The following is a 19,010-nucleotide window of genomic DNA, read 5'->3' on the forward strand; positions in this document are numbered from 1 at the left end:
TATTCAGGTGCAAGGCCCACTTTTGCATCTTCAAGTTCTACCGAAACTTGGTAGAACGTCGTCAAGAGCCAGGAACGCTGTGTGCGTGCCATTCCTTTACGTCGTTGACCCTCGACGGTCAGATACTGGTCTGGGCGTCGTTGCGTTGATTGACCTAGCAGCTGGCCATAGCACCTGTGTCAGGCCAGCCATGCCTGGCCCTGGCCAAGGTGCCTGGACATGGACTGGCTTCCACTTTCCTGGGCATGGCTTGCCTGGCATGGCTTAGGACTGGCTTGCCTGGGCTTGGGACTCTTGAATGATTGGCGGCCCAGTGGCGCTGGCTGGCACTGGCCTCGACGATCCTCGACGGTGAGGTATGGGCCTCGGTGTCGTTGTGCTGGCTGGCCTCGAAGCTGACCTGAGCCGCCGGGTTGGACGAGCGATGGCTCATCATAAGGTAGGCCAGATCGCTGCGCGGATGGTACGTCTCGATTGCCTGCATGGCCGTTCCACATGGCCTCGATCCAATACCGTCGTCTGGTACCGCCATCGCAAACACCCCCTTGAAGTTAGCGGGAAGGAAACCTCGGCGACCGTAAAGAACACCCCCCGTTCGCAGCCTGCTCCAACCTTATGCCAACACGGAACGTCAGCGCATCGAAGCGGAGTCACCAAGCGCACTTGTTCGATGCCTCTCGGTTACGTGGCAAAGAAAGATGATGACGACGTTCCTCTTATTTCCGGCAGCGACGCACAAAAAGGAATTGGAAAGAAGACGGAAGTGCGTGATACCTTCGCACTTCGTCTTCTTCTTTCAACTTTGTGTCAATCATTTATTAAAGACGAAAAAATAAAAAAATATGGTTGAATGGGCGTATCACAACTCCTATTGGAAATATTGTGGTAGCGCATGATTTAGTGAACCTTTTTAATACAATAATTTATTTTTTGATCGCAGATACAGATTTCTTTGAATGTTGTAAAGGACCTTGAAGGCTGCGCTTCTGAGGCGTGCATGTGTCGTAAACAGTTTTGGAGCCCAAAAACACTAGATACGGCCGAAGGCTAAAAAGTTGGTGGAGTGAAAATTGCTGCTCAGAATTGAAGTCGTGTCCAACAAATGGCGGCGGCGACAGCCATATTAGTAAGGCAAAGTAAACTATCGGCATTCGGCCGTGAAAACGGAGCGTTTTCTTCACACGTCCGACGAGTTTATTACGGCAACGTTTGTCAGATAATACTCAAAGATAATACTCAAATAATACTCAAAGGATGTCTATCTGTTACCAGATTTCTTAGCAAGCCTCGACGTCAAGGCGAGTTTTGCTGGGGGTCATGTGGCAACTTCATACCTTATTCTTGTACATAATTTGAGAATAAGAATCATTAAATACATAATTCATGTAGCTCTTACACTAACACATCAAAACTAGCTTATACTTAGGATTTTAAGGGTTCATTAAAAAAGGGAATTTTTTTGGATTTTCGGATGAAAACAGTGGCTCCACTTTTGCTAAATAGGCATTGTGAGAGTTTGGAATCCAGAATATTTTTGCACCTCCATAGATATGTGTTGTGCAAAAAAGACGGACGAATGTTAAAAGCATCCTTTTTAATCGATGTTAATGATCAGATTCCGGGTAATGCAAGAAGGAGCCCTTAAAGTGACACTATAGAGCGAAACGATTTTTCGCTTATTATTGAAGTACAAATTCACAATCCCGACAACACCCTTTTCAGCACGACACGTCGCTTAGAAATCAAGAAAACGTGAGAAAAGAAAAGGTGGGCCGAGACGCAATCTTCAGATTCCCGCACAAGACACCATGACGTAACTAATTTCGAGGGTGCCTTCTCGATCCTACCTATCTTTCAATCGATAAAAATGAAATACGTTGTTATCTGCCATGAACTTAGCATACAAATCTTTAAATCGTGCACGACAGGCCCACCAGACGAAATCTTAGAAAATTTCATCGTACCAATGCTGCGAAAATACAAAAATTACATTCTGAAATTTCCAACGTCGCAAGCAGTCACTTTAGCGCGAAGTTTGAAAACTGAATTTCAAATATTATTTTCTACCCTAATAATAAACTTATGCTAGTGAAACATAACGGCATTATAGTTGTCATAGTGCAGTTTATCAATCAAAAATAAGTCAATGTTCCCCTTATTGTATGAATAAGAAAGACGTTGATGCCATCAGGTCAGCTATCATCAGCACAAGAAAAAGGCACGAGATCGGCGATCAAGCACCGTCATCTGGGTTCGCCTGCCTTCCTTTAGAGCTACCACCCGCTTGCTGAGTTCTTCAATAAACCCCCTTTACATTTGGTGGATCGTGCTGGGTAACTGCATCACCTACACCCTGGAACTCCGATCCCGCACCCTGCCGTCGACCATGCAAGTTGACGCTGCCCAACAAACAGCCCCTCTCGCGGCTCCTACTTGCCCCGGCCCGGTTCACCAGCGAGACCCCCCGATCTTTTCGGGCGCCGAAGACCAGGACGTCGAGGACTGGCTGTCGTCCTACGAAAAAGTCAGTGGACCAAACAGGTGGGATGACGCTGCTAAGTTGAGCACCGTCAACTTTTACTTGGCTAATGTGGCGAAACTGTGGTACACAAACCACGAATCCGAGTTCTAGAACTGGGCCACTTTCAAGCAGGCAATATCCTCGGTTTTCGGTCGCCCTGCCGTGCGGAAGTTGCGCGCCGAACAACGCCTGTGCTCACGGGCACAAGAACCTGGCGAAACGTTTACCACCTATATCGAAGATATACTCGATCTCTGCAAGCGCGTCGATGCCGCAATGAGCGAAAGTGCCAAGATCCAGCACATTAAGAAAGGTGTTGATGACGACTTCTTTCAAATGCTCCTAGCGAAGTCTCCTGGCACGGTGTCTGAAGTGGTAACTCTGTGCCAGAACTACGACGAATTGCGACGGCAACGAGCTCTCACCCGTCTTTCATTTCAGCCTAACCAACCACTCGCTGCACTGGACGTCGTACCTGACCACTCCCGCCTTCTAGCACAAATGAAAGACTTTGTGCGTGAGGAGGTCGCACGTCAGCTTTCCCTCCTGCCGTTTTGTCAGCGCCAAGAGCTCCCGCAGCAGCAGCAAGAGCAACCACCGACACCGTTAGCTCCCATGCTCCGACATGCACTTCAGGACCAGATTGCCGAGGCTATGCCAGTGCCCTTTCAGCAGCAAGTTGTCGCCGCGCCTCTTACTTATGCTGACGCAGTAAAGAGGCAGCAGCCACACCAGCCCTCGCCGTTCAATGGACTGCCGCATGTCACCGCTCCTACTCAGTCTTCCGTCGCATGGGCTCCTCCCCTCGCTACCACAGCCTCGACTCAGCCGTATGCCACGTGGGCGGCGCCCCTTGCTGCAAATGCCTGGCCAACGCACGATAACCGGCCGATCTGTTTTGCGTGCGGCGGACTTGGCCATATCTCCCGATACTGCCGTCGTCGCGTGCCCGCCTACACAGACGTCCGACTACGAAGCAACTACATGGACCGACCACCTTTTGGTTATGAAAGTTCGGATCGTCAGTCAAACACGTCTTCTCGTGACTATCCAGCAACTTCGTCTCGTCGCTCACCTTCACCCAATCGACGCTCCTTGTCACCCATGCGTCCACGACCAGCCCCTCAAAATGAGGGAAACTAGCCGTCGCAGTTCAAGGGGCAAGAACTGCGCTATCGAAATCTTCAAGTCCTCGCACCTTGCCGTCAAATATCGTCGAAGTTTTTGTGGACGGCGCCCATGCATACGCTCTTGTGGATACCGGTGCCGCTGTGTCTGTTATAGACGCCAAACTTTGCCGCAAGCTCCGAAAGGTGACCACGCCGCTTGATATGTTCTTACGTGCAGCAAATGGAGAACCTGTTCGACCTATAGCCGCCTGCACTGCCCGACTCAAAATTGCGGAGGACCACTACATTGTTGAGTTTATCGTCCTTTCCTCGTGCTCTCATGACATCATACTTGGCTGGGATTTCCTATCCCGTAATCGTGCCGTTATAGATTGGGCCCGTTCCGAACATCAACTGCTTCCGTTCTTCGACCAGCCCTACGACCACACTAATCAAGCCGCGCACAAGCTAGTTGTCAAAGAAGACACTGACATTCCACCGACAACAGCTGTTTTGCTCCCTGTGGTCTCCGACGGCATGCGTGATGAAGTAGCATTTTTCGAGCCATCAAGCCTCTTTCTAAGTCGGAAACCACTTCTGCTCCCTTATTCAGCCATCTCAATTTCTAATGGAGCCAGTGCTCTCTGCCTTACCAATCCCTTTCCGCATACCATCAAACTATTTAAAGGCGAGTCTCTTGGATGCGTACAGCCCATTGATAACGGACAAATTTTTACCGTGCCGCAAAAATCATCCCAAAGTGACCTCGCCGCCGTCAGTGCTCTTAACCACTCTCGTCTACAGGCTTCAAAAGTGTTCGATTCGGTGATCGCAGACGGACGGTCACCATCTGAACGATCTGAACTCCTCCAACTGCTGTACCAGTACCGCGAATCTTTCGATGTTGTTCAACCTTCACTTGGCCGCACTTCTACCACTCTACATTACATCGATACCGGCTCCCATGTGCCACTACGACAGCGACCATATCGTGTTTCTGCGGTAGAACGCCAAGTTATTACCGAACAGGTGAACTATATGCTGCAACGTGGCGTCATACAACCTTCACAAAGTCCATGGGCCTCACCTGTAGTGCTCGTTAAAAAAAGGATGGTTCCGTTCGCTTCTGCGTGGATTACCGGCGCCTAAATAAGATCACTCGAAGAGACGTGTATCCTTTACCCAGGATTGACGATGCCCTTGATACTTTACAAGGTTCCGAGTTTTTTTCATCATTAGATTTGCGCTCAGGCTACTGGCAGGTCCCCCTTGCAGATGCCGATCGACCAAAAACAGCTTTTGTGACACCGGACGGTTTGTATATATGAGTTTAATGTCATGCCCTTCGGCCTCTGCAATGCGCCTGCCACCTTCGAGCGCATGATGGACTCGGTTCTTCGGGGTTTGAAATGGCAAATCTGTCTCTGCTATCTCGACGATATAGTCGTCTTTGCGCCAGACTTTGGAACACATCTCGAGCGCCTCAAACACGTCCTCACGTGCCTGAAGAATGCTCAGCTCCAACTCAACCTCAAGAAGTGTCACTTCGCTGCTCGGCAACTTACGATTCTCGGGCACGTCGTATCAAAGGACGGTATACTTCCAGACCCGGCTAAGTTACGTGCTGTCGTCGACTTCCCCAAACCAACGACTATGAAGCAGTTACGAAGCTTCGTGGGGTTATGCTCCTACTTTCGCCGGTTCGTGCGCAACTTCGCCTCTATCATTGCGCCTTTGACCAAACTTATAGGCAGCACCACTGATATCTCGTCATGGTCTTCTGAGTGTGACCAAGCCTTCTGTACCCTTCGTCGTCTCCTCACTTCGCCACCAATACTGCGTCACTACGATCCTACGGCAGCAACTGAGGTCCACACCAACGCCAGTGGTGTCGGCCTCGGTGCGGTTCTCGCGCAACGCAAGCCTGGATTCTCCGAGTACGTCGTCGCCTACGCCAGCAGAACTCTTACCAAGGCTGAATCAAACTACAGCGTCACCGAGAAGGAATGCTTGGCGATCGTTTGGGCGCTTGTCAAGTTCCGCCCATACCTTTATGGCCGTGCTTTTGATGTAGTAACGGACCACCACGCATTATGCTGGTTATCTTCGCTTAAAGACCCACTGGGTCGTCTTGCCCGTTGGGCTCTTCGGCTTCAAGAATATGACATTCACGTGGTATATCGTTCCGGCCACAAGCATGCCGATGCTGATGCACTGTCACGATCTCCCCTATCCCCGGACATCGCATCTGTTTCCTCGGACAACACGTTGTCAGCGCTTGACGAGGACACCATCTCTTCTGCACAACGCAATGACCCATGGATCGCTTCGCTTCTTGACGCGTTATCCGAGGCACCGACACTTCCAACCACTCGAGCCCTGCGCCGCCAGGCTCCGCACTTCAGTATTCTGGATGGCCTTTTGTACCGGCGCAACTATTCAGCAGATGGTAGGAAATGGCTACTAGTCATTCCCCGAACGCTGCGCTCTACCATCTGCACGTCGTTTCATTCCGACCCGCAATGTGCTCACGCTGGTGTTTTCAAGACCTACGAGCGCCTACAAAAAAGGTATTACTGGCGCGGAATGTTTACCTTCGTCGGCCAGTTCATTCGCGGCTGCCACGAATGTCAGCGGCGGAAAGGCCCGCCACATCCTGCAAGAGGTTCATTGCAGCCACTTCCATGCCCAGACCGCCCATTTGACCGAGTAGGAATTGACCTCTACGGACCACTACCATTACCAACGGCAGGCAACCGTTGGGCTATCGTGGCAGTGGATCATCTAACACGGTACGCTGAAACTGCTGCTCTCCCCACAGCTGCAGCACAAGACGTCGCCACTTCCATACTCAATCGTTTCGTGCTTCTTCATGGTACTCCTCGAGAACTCCTCAGTGACCGAGGGCGTGTTGTCCTCTCCGATGTAATACAAGCACTTCTTCAACAGTGCCATATGGTTCACCGGAAGAGTACAGCCTACCACCCACAGACGAACGGCTTGACTGAGCGGTTTAATCGTACTCTCGGGGACATGCTCGCTACGCATGTCGCTTCTGATCAAACAAACTGGACCTCGTTCTCCCATTTGTTACATACGCGTATAACACCGCTACGCAAGTCACTACCGGGTTTTCCCCATTTTTTCTCCTGTACGGTCGCGAACCATCACACACCATCGACACTTTACTACCATACTCGCCAGATCCCTCCAAATACCAGCCTGTCTCGGAAGCCGCTCGTTACGCAGAAGAGTGCCGCAAGCTAGCCAAGCGGCTTACTACATCCGACCAACAGCGCCAGAAGGAGATCCGTGACGACGACCATCGTTCTGCACCAACGTTCGTTCCTGGAGCACTTGTATGGCTTCATGTACCGCCCTGTGGCCCTGGTGTATCACCCAAGCTACTCTCTAATTATCATGGTCCCTACCGCGTGGTCGAGCGTACTTCACCCGTGAACTACGCCATTGAACCCCTCACGCCACCGAGCGACCGTCGTCCGCGTGGACGTGATATCGTTCACGTAAACCGTCTGAAGCCGTACTTTGACCCGCTTGTCCCCACGTGTTAGATCGCCAGGATGGCTTCAACTTTTTCGCCGGGGGTAATTATAGTGAATAAGAAAGACGCTGATGCCATCAGGTCAGCTATCATCAGCACAAGAAAAAGGCACGAGATCGGCGATCAAGCACCGTCATCTGGGTTCGCCTGCCTTCCTTTAGAGCTACCACCCGCTTGCTGAGTTCTTCAATAAACCCCCTTTACATCATGAATATCTCGAACTACATGGAATTTTCACGATTTCTTAAAAAGTCGCCAGGCCTGCGCCGAACGCGTGACACGTTCATAGCAAAAGCTGGAAACTGGACTATATAGAGCCCGTTATAAGCTCTTCTGAGTAACTATACTGCAAGTACCCCTGCATGGCTAGCATGGCACCCACTTCGCCATAACTCATCATATTTTTGCAAACCAGGGAATCCCGCACTATGACATCGTTTTCCTTATCGTTAGGAAAATGATGGTACCCACTATCTTACGAGCCGTCCGTCAGTGAACAAACTTCTCTCTGGTTCTGAGGAACTAGAGAGTCGTAGTTGTGGGCCGTGCCCACGTAGAGGCCGGAAGAGCATGGTTCTCCACATGTTCGAGGGCCCTTTGGGCAGCCCTTAGTTGTTGCTAGAGATCGCCACTTTTGTGGGCTCCCTCCCAGCCCCATCTTTTTGTTTTTTGAAAGAGGCTTGTTGCAACACCAAACATTACCAGAGCATGTACCCTGACGAGCAATACTCTTTATGGCCCACAGGGCAGTGTGGGTCAATGTTTGGAGCAAAGCGACGAAACCTTCCTCTCTATGTGAAACATCCAGTTTGTAACATTCTCAGTGTGAAGTTGAGGTCTAGTCAGCTTTCAGTGCGGAAGCGAGAATTTCCGGTGGCCAAGCTCGCAGTGTTTCACTATTTCGTGAAAAGAGAGTAGTGGGTAGAAGTTATGCTCACAACCGGGATTGTATAGCCCATCGGGACCATCGCGGAACGTCAAACCTCCTTCTTGGTCATGAACTATAGCTCATTTGGGTTGGTTTTGCTGGGATCTAAGTAAAATTCACGCAATGGCAAGGTTATCACACGAGCTTCTATCCTCCTATAACATCGCAGGGGCAAGTGCCACGTTTCGGAACTGTGAAAATCAAGATTGCGCATTTTCTTTTGTTCCGTTAGCTGTTCCATACTACAATAATCGCCCCTACAACGAACTCTACATTCTTCCTATTTCGAGCCACCCATTCGTTGCGTTCGCGTGTATTTTTGTGGGCTTTTATCTCCGCAGGTGATTACAAAATTGCTGGAAAATATGTGTTAGAGCTAGTTCGTGACACCATGGGTATAGCAGGCGGGTGAAAAGGAGCACTTGCTTCCCCTCCCCCCCCCCTTCTCAAGCCTCACCAACACATGACATCGCCTAGACTACAGCTACAGCGGTGCTCTCTCATTCCCCCATCCGCAAGCAAAACTGGTTTGCACTCCCCGAATGAAATGCGGCCGACGACCATGTTTGGCACTGCCATTAGAAAGGGGGATCCCAGCTTAAGGAACAGCAAAAAGTGAATGAAGCTTACGTGATACCGTGTAGCCTCTTCTCAAAAAAGTATTCTAGGATACCGCCCCGCCGCGGTGGTCTAGTGGCTAAGGTACTCGGCTGCTGACCCGCAGGTCGCGCGTTCGCTTCCCGGCTTCGGCGGCTGTATTTCCCTTGGAGGCAGAAATGTTGTAGGCCCGTGTGCTCAGATCGGGGTGCACGTTAAACAACCCCAGGTGGTCAGAATTTCCGGAGCCCTCCACTACGGCGTCTCTCATAATCATATGGTGGTTCTGGGACGTTAAACCCCACATATCACTCACTATTCTAGGATATGGCACCATGGCAGTTCTTCGTCGACGCTGGTGCAATAATCTTCATGTACGGCGGACTGAGCATTGGTTCAATAGGCGTGCGCAGGATGCACCTTCAGATACATTTCGTCGCAGCTTCCCCCTCCTATTATGTGAATGTATGGGGCTGACATTGCGCCCATCCCAACATCAAGTCACAGTCCCCGTCCCTATCATGTCAATGTGTAGGGCTGACTTTGCCCACCCTCTCAGGTTACTGGAAGCAGAGTGCCCTTCCCTGCCCTTCCCCTTTTTGCGCACTACTATGCTGGGAACCACGTGATAGTGTGAAAGGCATTCGGCAGTCTTTGCTTGGTTATCGCGGCCATTTCTTTTGAGGTGAGACCACATCACGTGACTGATGACGATGAAAGCTTATGGCCGAACCCAATGCGGATTAACAGCATGGAGGGCCCGCCAGTTCAAAAAACTGAGGGGCCCCTCTCTCTCTCGCCTTACCGGTCCCCTTTCTTTACCACGTTGCAGTGGCGTACCAAACCTCCCTCACTCTTTAGCTGGGATATCTATATATATATATATATATATATATATATATATATATATATAAATATATATATATATATATATATATATATAAATATATATATATATATATATATATATATATATATATATAATACCATTGTAATGTAAATAAAAAGAAAGAAAAGTGGGTGAGAAAATAACATAGCGGGAGCTTCCTCCTCAAGGCAAGTTATTTTTCCCCCAATATTGTTTCTTCTTATTTACATTACATTGGTTCTACTAACTTTTATATACATTCCTTGGCATTATTGCCTGTTTTTCTGTGTTTTGCGCTCGTTTTTCTGTGTTTTGACACCATGGTAATGAAATCTAACAGACAATAATGCTAAAGAAAGTATAGAGGAGTTTATTAGACCAAATTGGAATGTAAAACTGAAGTAAGAAATGTGGGTGAAAAGATAACTTGCCGTGGGCAGGAACTGAACCTGCGACCTTCGAAAATATATATATATAAATATATATATATATATATGAGATCTAACAGACAGTAATGCCAAGCAATGTACAGGGGAAGGTATTAGAACCAATGGAATGTAAATAAGAAGAAAGAAAAGTGGATGAAAAAATAACCAACCAGAGCATCGAACGCGTTATTCGAAGGTCGTAGGTTCGTTTCCTGCTCACAGCTGGTTATTTTTCATCCACTTTTCTTTCTTCTTATTTACATTCTATTGGTTTATAATAACTTCCCCTGTACAATCCTTGGTATTACTCTCTGTTAGATCTCATTATTATTGTGTTAAAACACGGAAAAACGAGCCCTTAGGTATACACTTCTTTCCCTTATTTTATATGTATATAAATATATATATATAAATATATATATATATATATATATAGAGAGAGAGAGAGAGAGGTGTGGGATATGGCACAACGGGAGCGTTGTCAACAAGGATAAATATACTTATTTTCCAACAGTTTCGGAAGGGGTCCTCCCTTCATCAGGGGATGAGTTATACTGACATGAACTTCCAAACTTCGTTGCTGCCGCGTCCCTCTCGCCTTGAAAGATGTTTCCGAGAGTGAGAGGGAACTAAATAAAGAAAGTAAGTGAAAAAAAGAAAAAAAGAGGGAAGAAAAAAGACGAAAAGAAAAAAAAGAAAAAAAACAAAAAGAAGGAAAAGAAAGTAAGTAAAAAAGAACCACTGTTACCAATGAGAACAAAATCAACTGTCCGTGTACGTCCCCATCCGGATATTATCACGTGATGTTCAGTTCTCGACGTGTGTCGGGCCACCAAAGATTGTCGCCGCGGTGGCGGGAGGGGTCCGTGACGGTGTGCGTAAAGAAAGGATTTCCCCTGAATGGGTCGGTAGGCTCTTTACCTTTAATCTTCGTCCGTTTCCCTTTAATGGTCATCAAGTGGTAGGCGAACATAAACACTTTGTATGTGCATGTGAAAAAAGAAAAAAGGAAAAAAAGGAAAAGAAAAACAAAAAACAAGAAAGGACAGTGTACACGTATGAGTCAGTCAGAAAAAACAAGCATGGTCTCCAGCTATCAATCTTCGTCACCAATTTTCTCCTGGCTTACTTCACGGAGGCAGGAGAGTTTTTCGGGGTCCTCGTTGATGCCGGCTACTAGTGTTCGAAATTTGAAAATAAAATATGCCTCGCGCTGTTTGCGCTCGCGCATGTTTGAGAAACCAGACTGCAAAAGAGTTACGCTGATATTTTCAAAACTGTGGTTCGGCAGGCGCAGATGTCTAGATAAAGGTAGCTTCGGCAGTGAAGTGGCGTGGTACCGGTGATTATTGAACCGTAGCCAAAATGGCGCGTCTGCTTTGCCGGAATATTCTTGTTCCAGATGTTGCAATGTAGCATGTATATTAGGTTACTTGAGTCACAATTAAGGCTTTCAGTTATGCAGAATTTGAAATCCGAGAAGTTCGCTTCAGATTCACGTGTTGTGACCATCTGTGGGCATACCTTGCATCGAGATTATATATATATACCTTGCATCGAGCTATATATATATCTATAGATATATTTATTTATTTATTTATTTATTTATTTACCAAGAGAGATAAGTTCCTGGACGAGCACGCAATTTGATATCAATTCGCAAACACCTGTAGAGGTCACGCGATGCGTTTTCTTAGATACCACAAAGTTAAATGAAAGTTTGACAGGCCTAGGAATGGCGCCCTTAGCCACATTTTTGCATCGAATGTGCAAAGCTCATCTTGCTATCACAACTCTTTTTTCTTATTAAGCTTTCGCGATTACCATCTACAAATACCACAATAGTTTGTTTAATAAGTTTATCATGGCGGATGTTAGTCGTCGGGATGGTTATGTATCAAGTTCAATCTAGAATACGTTCATATTGAACGGGGTTTTGGCTGGTAAACACCAAAACACACATTCGGCAAACCCTCCTTTATCAATGTATAGTAAACGTTTATTTAACCCTGTTAAAGCACATTTTATTTTCGTGTTATACGCCGATTCCCATGACGGGGGATAAACCATTGTTTTTCCAGGAATGCTTGCTGTTATATTCTTTATAATAAGTTTTACACTTTCTTGCATATATTCATGCTTTTGTGTATAATAATTTGCCTTGTTTTCTAATAGTCTGAACAGTGTTTCTGGAGCATGAACTTAATAATAATATTGCTCATTTTGTATTACTGTTTCTGAATATCAACTTCTCAATCTTTTTAATGCATAAATTGTGGAATTTGGGGCATACTATATTGTTTACACGCATTGTATTTTCAACGCCTATTTTTACAAGTGTATAATTTATAGTGATAGGGGTGTACTACTTTGTTTACACCCATTGTATATGTATTACCATTTCTTGAGGAGCCCGAGGCACCTACATAAATATGCCAATACAAACGGTGCAAACAAAATTTTATTTTGAAGAACAAAATGTGAAGGATCATAACGTTGAACCATGCCTTGTTGCTTTCTGTTCATATTGTCATTAGCTGTATATGATAGGTATAAACAGTCTTTGTCATGCTCACAGCACCAGCTTGTTACGCGAGGCAACATATGACGTGAAAATGATCCATCGCGTAATGACCACTTACGCACGACCATGTAAAAAATAAGGGAATAGACCGTTATCAGTATGGCATATTGTTTTCTATTCGTTCTTCAGCATTTAAAATTTTTTGTGTGCCACAAAATTGCCTGCTCGTTACATGACGTCACGAAGCCGGAGAGCATCTCCCTCTAAAAGTAATTCAAGTAGCCTAGCTGCCAATCACATAAGCAGCGGCTACTTATAGCAGCTGGCGAGATTAATTTTAAGTGTAAATAAATGTTTTCAGTTGATGCATAACGGTGTTTAGTAGTTTGCGCGCGTATACAATTCAGTGAGTCCATAGTTGCCGGGAGAAAAGGGAATAGATCGAAAATATGCAGCGTGGCACGTGTGTGCGTTTTGGTTGTCCGAGATCTATTTTTAGCCTTAAAAGACAATTCAAGTTGAGTGAAAACCAACCATAGCCTGACTTTTAACTGAGCCTCCATAGCCTAAAAACCACAGTCGTTCACCTTCTCAATGGTCCGCTGGGGTCAAGTTGTAGGGCAAGCTTAGAAGTTCAGCTTCCTACTGAGCTCGAGTCCACTGCAGCTTTAGTCGTTGCCACTCTACAAGCTGCCGCTACAACTCCAAGTTACCATAAACAAGGCTGATCAGGTTAATTAGAGACGAAACCGGAAAAAATTTTGAGCATTTCAGTACAAAAAAATAAATATCAAAAACGATTTGTCACACTCAACGGCTCACAACAGCTTCGACAGAGCAGTGGTGATGATATATCCTTTTTGAAGAAAGTTATCTGCCAGAAGCAGCAAATTTTTTGACCGGTCTTCAAAAAAGTTCGCTCGTTTTCATCTGTAATTGCGTCAACAAGTCACAAAAGAATGAAAGCATGAGCAAGTGATGTAATAATATAGGGATATATATTTGCCTCATATGCAATACAATACAGCACAAGACGCGAAAGCGTCGCATAGGTGACCGGCACCACAAAGAGCCTACAAGGAAAGTCATCACAGCGATAATGTTGGCGAAATTCCACAATGTTGTAGCATAGCTTCGTAACATTTTCATTCTACCGTAAGGACATAATTGAGTGATTACTGTTGTGACGAAAAACTTCGCCTTACTTGTTGGTTTCCCCAGCGTGCATCCTGACCACTGTCCAAAGTGGGAGGGGGGCTCAGACCCCCCCCCCCCCTTTTTTTCAGTGGAGGGGCCGGCGCCCCTCTATTCCCCCCTAACTGATACGCCAAAGCCGCTTTGTCATCTGGTCATGATTGAGACTTGATGATTTTTAGATTTAGCTGCACACGGAACACAAGTCTTATTATTCTTAGCCTCTCCGGAGTGTTTTACATCACCTGGACGTTTTTTTTTTTCGGAGCACGTGGAGAGATTGTCATTTATATTAGGAGGCAAAGACACATGGACAGAATTAGGATTTGTCTTGTTCGTTGGATCATGCTGAAAGAATACTAAAATGTGCGAGAAGTAGGAATGTCTTGTTCATTGGATCATTTATTGAAAGAAAACTAAACTTTGCGAGAATTAGGGATATCTGGTTCGTTCGATCATACTAAAATGAGACTAAGCTGTGCGAGGAGTAGGTTTGTCTGGATCGTTGAGTCATGCTTAAAGTAGACTGAACTGTTTGAGAAGTAGGATTGACCCGCAGGTCGCGGGTTCGATTCCCGGCTGAGGCGGCTGCATTTCCGATGGAGGCGGAAATGTTGTAGGCCCGTGTGCTCAGATTTGGGCGCACGTTAAAGAACCCCAGGTGGTCAAAATTTCCGGAGCCCTCCACTACGGCGTCTCTCATAATCAAATGGTGGTTTTGGGACGTTAAACCCCACAAATCAATCAATCAATCAATCAATTGAGAAGTAGGATTGTCTGGTTCGTTGGATCATACTGAAAGAAGACTGAACTGTGCGAGAAGTAGGAATGTCTGGTTCGTTGAATCATACCGACAGAAGACTAAACTGTGTGAGAAGGAGGAATAAATACGACCCTTAGACGTCCAGTCCAGGCATCGTGTGTGTTTCTTCCATTCTCCTTAACCAATAGCGTTGGATACCCTTATTTGAAGAGAGGACATCTTCCCTCGAAAATCAGGGAGCGCCTTTGTGAGAAAGAGCTTCCTCTATCTGCTTCAGCTTCACTGATTTGGTAGCGCACACACTTGGTTGCCTGCGCTCGAGCACTGCTGAAGTTTACAAGTGGGCCTTTTTTGTTCTCACTATAATTAAAGCATACTATTGCACACCTATGCGCCTTCTGCATACCGGTTGTTTTCATTCAGTGTATTAAACAATATTGATTTATTTATTTATTTATTTATTTATTTATTTATTTATTTTTTTATTTATTTATTTATTTATTTATTTATTTATTTATAGGCATAATACGCATACATGGTGTGTCCGCAGGGTAAGGCAAAAGGAGTATCCATACCTCCTTACCAGGCCCTACCAAACCGGGGCAGCAGAAGCAACGAATTTGAAAACAACAACTCAACTTTGAAAATTCTGAATCAACTAGGACAGAATCATAATATAAGGAACATATACTCACCAATTATAGTAATAACGTAGCGACAGTAATGAACATAAGAACTAATGCAATGAAGAACAACAAACATTAATGATGTGGTAATTAGTTTTAATAATAATAATAATGGTGATGATGGTAATAATAATAGTAATAATAATAACAATAATAACTTTCAATAAAATACGATTCTATCGCCGCATAATATTATTTTTTTGTAGCAAAAGTTATTTCACGGAATGCACCTTTGCATTGCGCCCCGCCGTGGTGGTCCAGTGGCTAAGGTACTCGACGGCTGACCCGCAGGTCGCGGGTTCTAATCCCGGCCTCGGCGGCTGCATTTCCGATGGAGGCGGAAATGTTGTAGGCCCGTGTGCTCAGATTTGGGTGCACGTTAAAGAACCCCAGGTGGTCGAAATTTCCGGAGCCCTCCACTACGGCGTCTCTCATATTCATATGGTGGTTTTGGGACGTTAAACCCTACAAATCAATCAATCAACCTTTGCATTGCGTGCGTGTTGGACCGTGTGGTGTCCGGCCGAGCGCTGCATTTGATCAAGCCGATAATGCGCACGCGCATGAAACGAATAAAAAGTATGCGCCGCATCTCTCTCGGGGCTTATCTGGACCGGGTCACGAAACGATGAACATGTGGCAATAAACGTCACTCGCTCCCAGGAAACTTGTCTGCTCCTCTTTCGCACCAACCGATGCCCACACAACAACTGGCGACGAGGGTAGGACTTTGAAGTTGTAGTTCTTCAATTTGGACGAGCCGCTGACTCTTACCATGACTGAGACCGAGGCACAGGGGATGCACTTCGCCGGGAGATTAGGGCAGCTGGAACTTTTTGACGAGTCTGACAGCAACTGGGCTTCGTACGAAGAGCGGCTTACGTCGTTCCTCATTGTGAACCGTGTACCCGACAGCGACAAGGTGCACATGTTTTTGTATATGATCGGTCCAAAGACGTACGGGTTGTTGAAGTCATTAGCAGCTCCAGACCTACTTTCTACAAAGAGTTTCGAAGTCCCCAAGAAAGTTTTGAGCGACCACCTGTCTCCGAAGACGTCATTTATTGGAGAGCGGGCCAAGTTTCACCGGAGATGCCAAAAGGAAGGCGAGTTCTTGTCTGAGTTTGTCGCCGAGCTTTTTAAAGTGTCACAAACGTGCGAGTTTGGAAGTGCACTGGACGAGTTCCTTCGGGATCGCTTTGTGTGTGGCGTGCTACGAGAAGACATTCAGCGAGTGCTTTTCCCGGAAGATAGTAAGCTAACGTTCCAGAAAGCGGTGGAGTAAGCCCTGGCCATGAAAGCGGCTAAAGAAAGTGGCGCCTAGGCAAGCGGCGGTGACTGCGCAGTCGGCGATGTGCACAAGGTGCAAGCTGAGTCCCAGAAAACAAGTAAAAACTGTCTTCGCTGCGGTTCGCCCAAACAAAAAAGGGAAGCGTGCCTGCATGTGGACGCAACCTGTTTCGACTGCGACAAAACATGGCATATCCCGAGAGCATGCCGAAGTGGTCGTAAGAGTTTGTAAGAGAAGAAGCCAGGGAAAAGGAATGTCAAGATGCTGACGGTTGTGTCGCGGAAAGCTTCTACCCTCAGTGTCCATGGCTAAGCTCGACCCAGTCACGGTATAGATGGCCATCGAAGCTTCTTGGTGAACATGGAGCTAGACACGGTTGCGGCTGTTTCCGTCTTGTCAACGGCTCAGTTCCGTCAGTTCTTTCTCTCAGCCGTCCTGGAGCCCACTTCAGTAAAGCTTCGTATACCTACACAGAAGCACTGGTACGAACGACCCCAAGGGGTGTCCTCGGTCAACGTGCAGCACGGCGAACATTTGGCGCGTCTTCCGCTCTACGTCGTGGATCACAAGGGACAGCCTCTACTGGTCCGGGAGTGGCTACGCGCCATCCAAATGGACTGGACAAAAATTGGGAACCTGAATAACATTTCAAAGTTAGACACAACTCATTAAGCCGCTGTGATAGCTCAGTGGTTAGAGCATCGAACCCGTTATTCGTAGACATAACCCATATCAGCGTAAAAAAGAGGCTCAACGCAGTGTTGGCGAAGTACCAACCCCTTTTCAAAGATGAGTTAGGCACGATAACGGAAGAGCGTGCCAAACTTTTTTTAAACCTCGTATGCAGCCAAGATTCCTAAAGGCCAGGAATGTTTCATTTGCATTGCAAAAAGCTTTTGACGCTGCGTTGGCTAAAATGGAGAAACCAGGGATTATATTGCCAGTTACAACATCAAAATATGCTACGCCGGCAGTACCGGTAATCAAGCAAGAAGGCGGCATAAGTATTTGCGGCAACTACAAGACGACCGTTAACCCGTGCCTTGATGTCGACCGCTACCCATAGCTTATGGTGGAAGACCTGTTCGAAGCTTTGTCGGGAGGTAAGCATTTCTCAGATTGATCTCAATCGGGCCTATCAGCAAGTGGTTATGTCAGAGCCGTCTAAACAATACCTCACGTTAAATACGCAGAAAGGATCGTTTGCTGTTCATCGACTCGCGTTTGGAATTTCATCCGCACCCGGTAATTTTCAAAGAATAATAGACACCATGCTGGAAGGTTTACGCGGGGTTTGCTGCTTCCTGGACGACATCTTGGTGACTGGTAAGGACAGGGAAGAACATTTCATGAATTTACAAGCTGTGTTAAAACGACTTCTTGAAAGAGGCGTCCACGCCAAGAGAAATGTTCGTATTTCCAGCGGAAACTACGCTACCTCGGTCACAGAATCGCCGCCCAAGGCATCTCGGCCACGACAGAGAAGCTTGACGCGCTTCTCAAGGCGCCAGCCTCTAAAGACAGGCAGCAGCTGCAGTCGTTCCTTGGAGTCAATTTCTACAGCAAGTTTCATCTAATAACCTAGAAACGGTAGCGCAACCATTTTTCATGTTGCTGCGTAAAAACGCCCCGTGGTGTTGGGATAAGCACTGCCGGGAAGCATTCACAAAGATCAAGACAAAGATCAAAATACATTGTTATCTGCCATGAACTTAACATACGAAGTTTTAAATAGTGCACGACAGGCCCACCAGACATAATCTTGGAAAGATTCATCGAACCATTGCCGCGAAAATACAGAATTTACACTCTGAAATGTCTAACGTAACGCGCAGTCACTTTGGTGCGGTTTAAAAACCGAACTTCAAATCACATTTTCTACCCTAATGATAAATTTATGATTGTGAAACGTATGGCCTTATAGTTGTCAGAGTGCAGTTTATCATTCTAAAAGAAGTCAAAGTTCTTCTTATGAATATGATTATGAAAAGCATGGTACCCACTGCCTTACGAGCAGTCAGTCAGTCAACAAACAACACTCCGGTTCTAATGAACTACAGAGTCGTAGTTGTGGGCTGCGCTCTCGTAGAGACCGGAAGACCGTCGTGCTCCACCTGATCGAATTGCCTTTGGACAGCCCTTAGCTGTTGCTGGAGATCGCCACTTTTGAGGGTTCTCTTTCAATCTCCTTGTTTAATGAAAGAGGCATGTTGTAACACGGCACGTTACCAGAACATGTGCGCTAACGAGCAATACTCTTCATGACCCACAATGAAGTGTGAGTCGATGTTTAGAGGAAAGCGACAAAACCTTCGTATCTATGAGAAAGATCCAGTTAGTGATATTCTCAGTGTGTAAATTGAAGTCAAGTCAGCTTTGAGTGCGGGAAGGGAATTTCCGGTGGCGAAGCTCGTAGTGTTTCACTGTTTCTTGAAAAGAGAGTATTGGGTCGAAGTTATGCTCAGAACTCGTATTGTATAGCATATTGGGACCATCGCGGAACGTAATACTTCACGCTTGGTCATGAACTATAACTCAA

General features: G+C 46.4%; 1 protein-coding gene across 1 annotated transcript; it reads left to right on the forward strand.

Moving 5' to 3' along the window:
- Nucleotides 1-15,955: 15,955 nt before the first annotated feature.
- LOC142775065 (uncharacterized) lies at nucleotides 15,956-16,465 on the forward strand. The gene has a single exon (XM_075876385.1). The coding sequence runs from the start codon at nucleotides 15,956-15,958 to the stop codon at nucleotides 16,463-16,465; it is 510 nt and encodes a 169-aa protein (XP_075732500.1).
- The last annotated feature ends 2,545 nt before the right edge of the window (nucleotides 16,466-19,010 follow it).

This window comes from Rhipicephalus microplus, chromosome X, assembly GCF_043290135.1.
Source record: "Rhipicephalus microplus isolate Deutch F79 chromosome X, USDA_Rmic, whole genome shotgun sequence".
NCBI lineage: Eukaryota > Metazoa > Arthropoda > Arachnida > Ixodida > Ixodidae > Rhipicephalus > Rhipicephalus microplus.

What these genes read in the sequence shown, in the direction of transcription:
- LOC142775065 (XM_075876385.1), top strand. Translation starts at nt 15,956, where the DNA reads ATGACTGAGACCGAGGCACAGGGGATGCACTTCGCCGGGAGATTAGGG.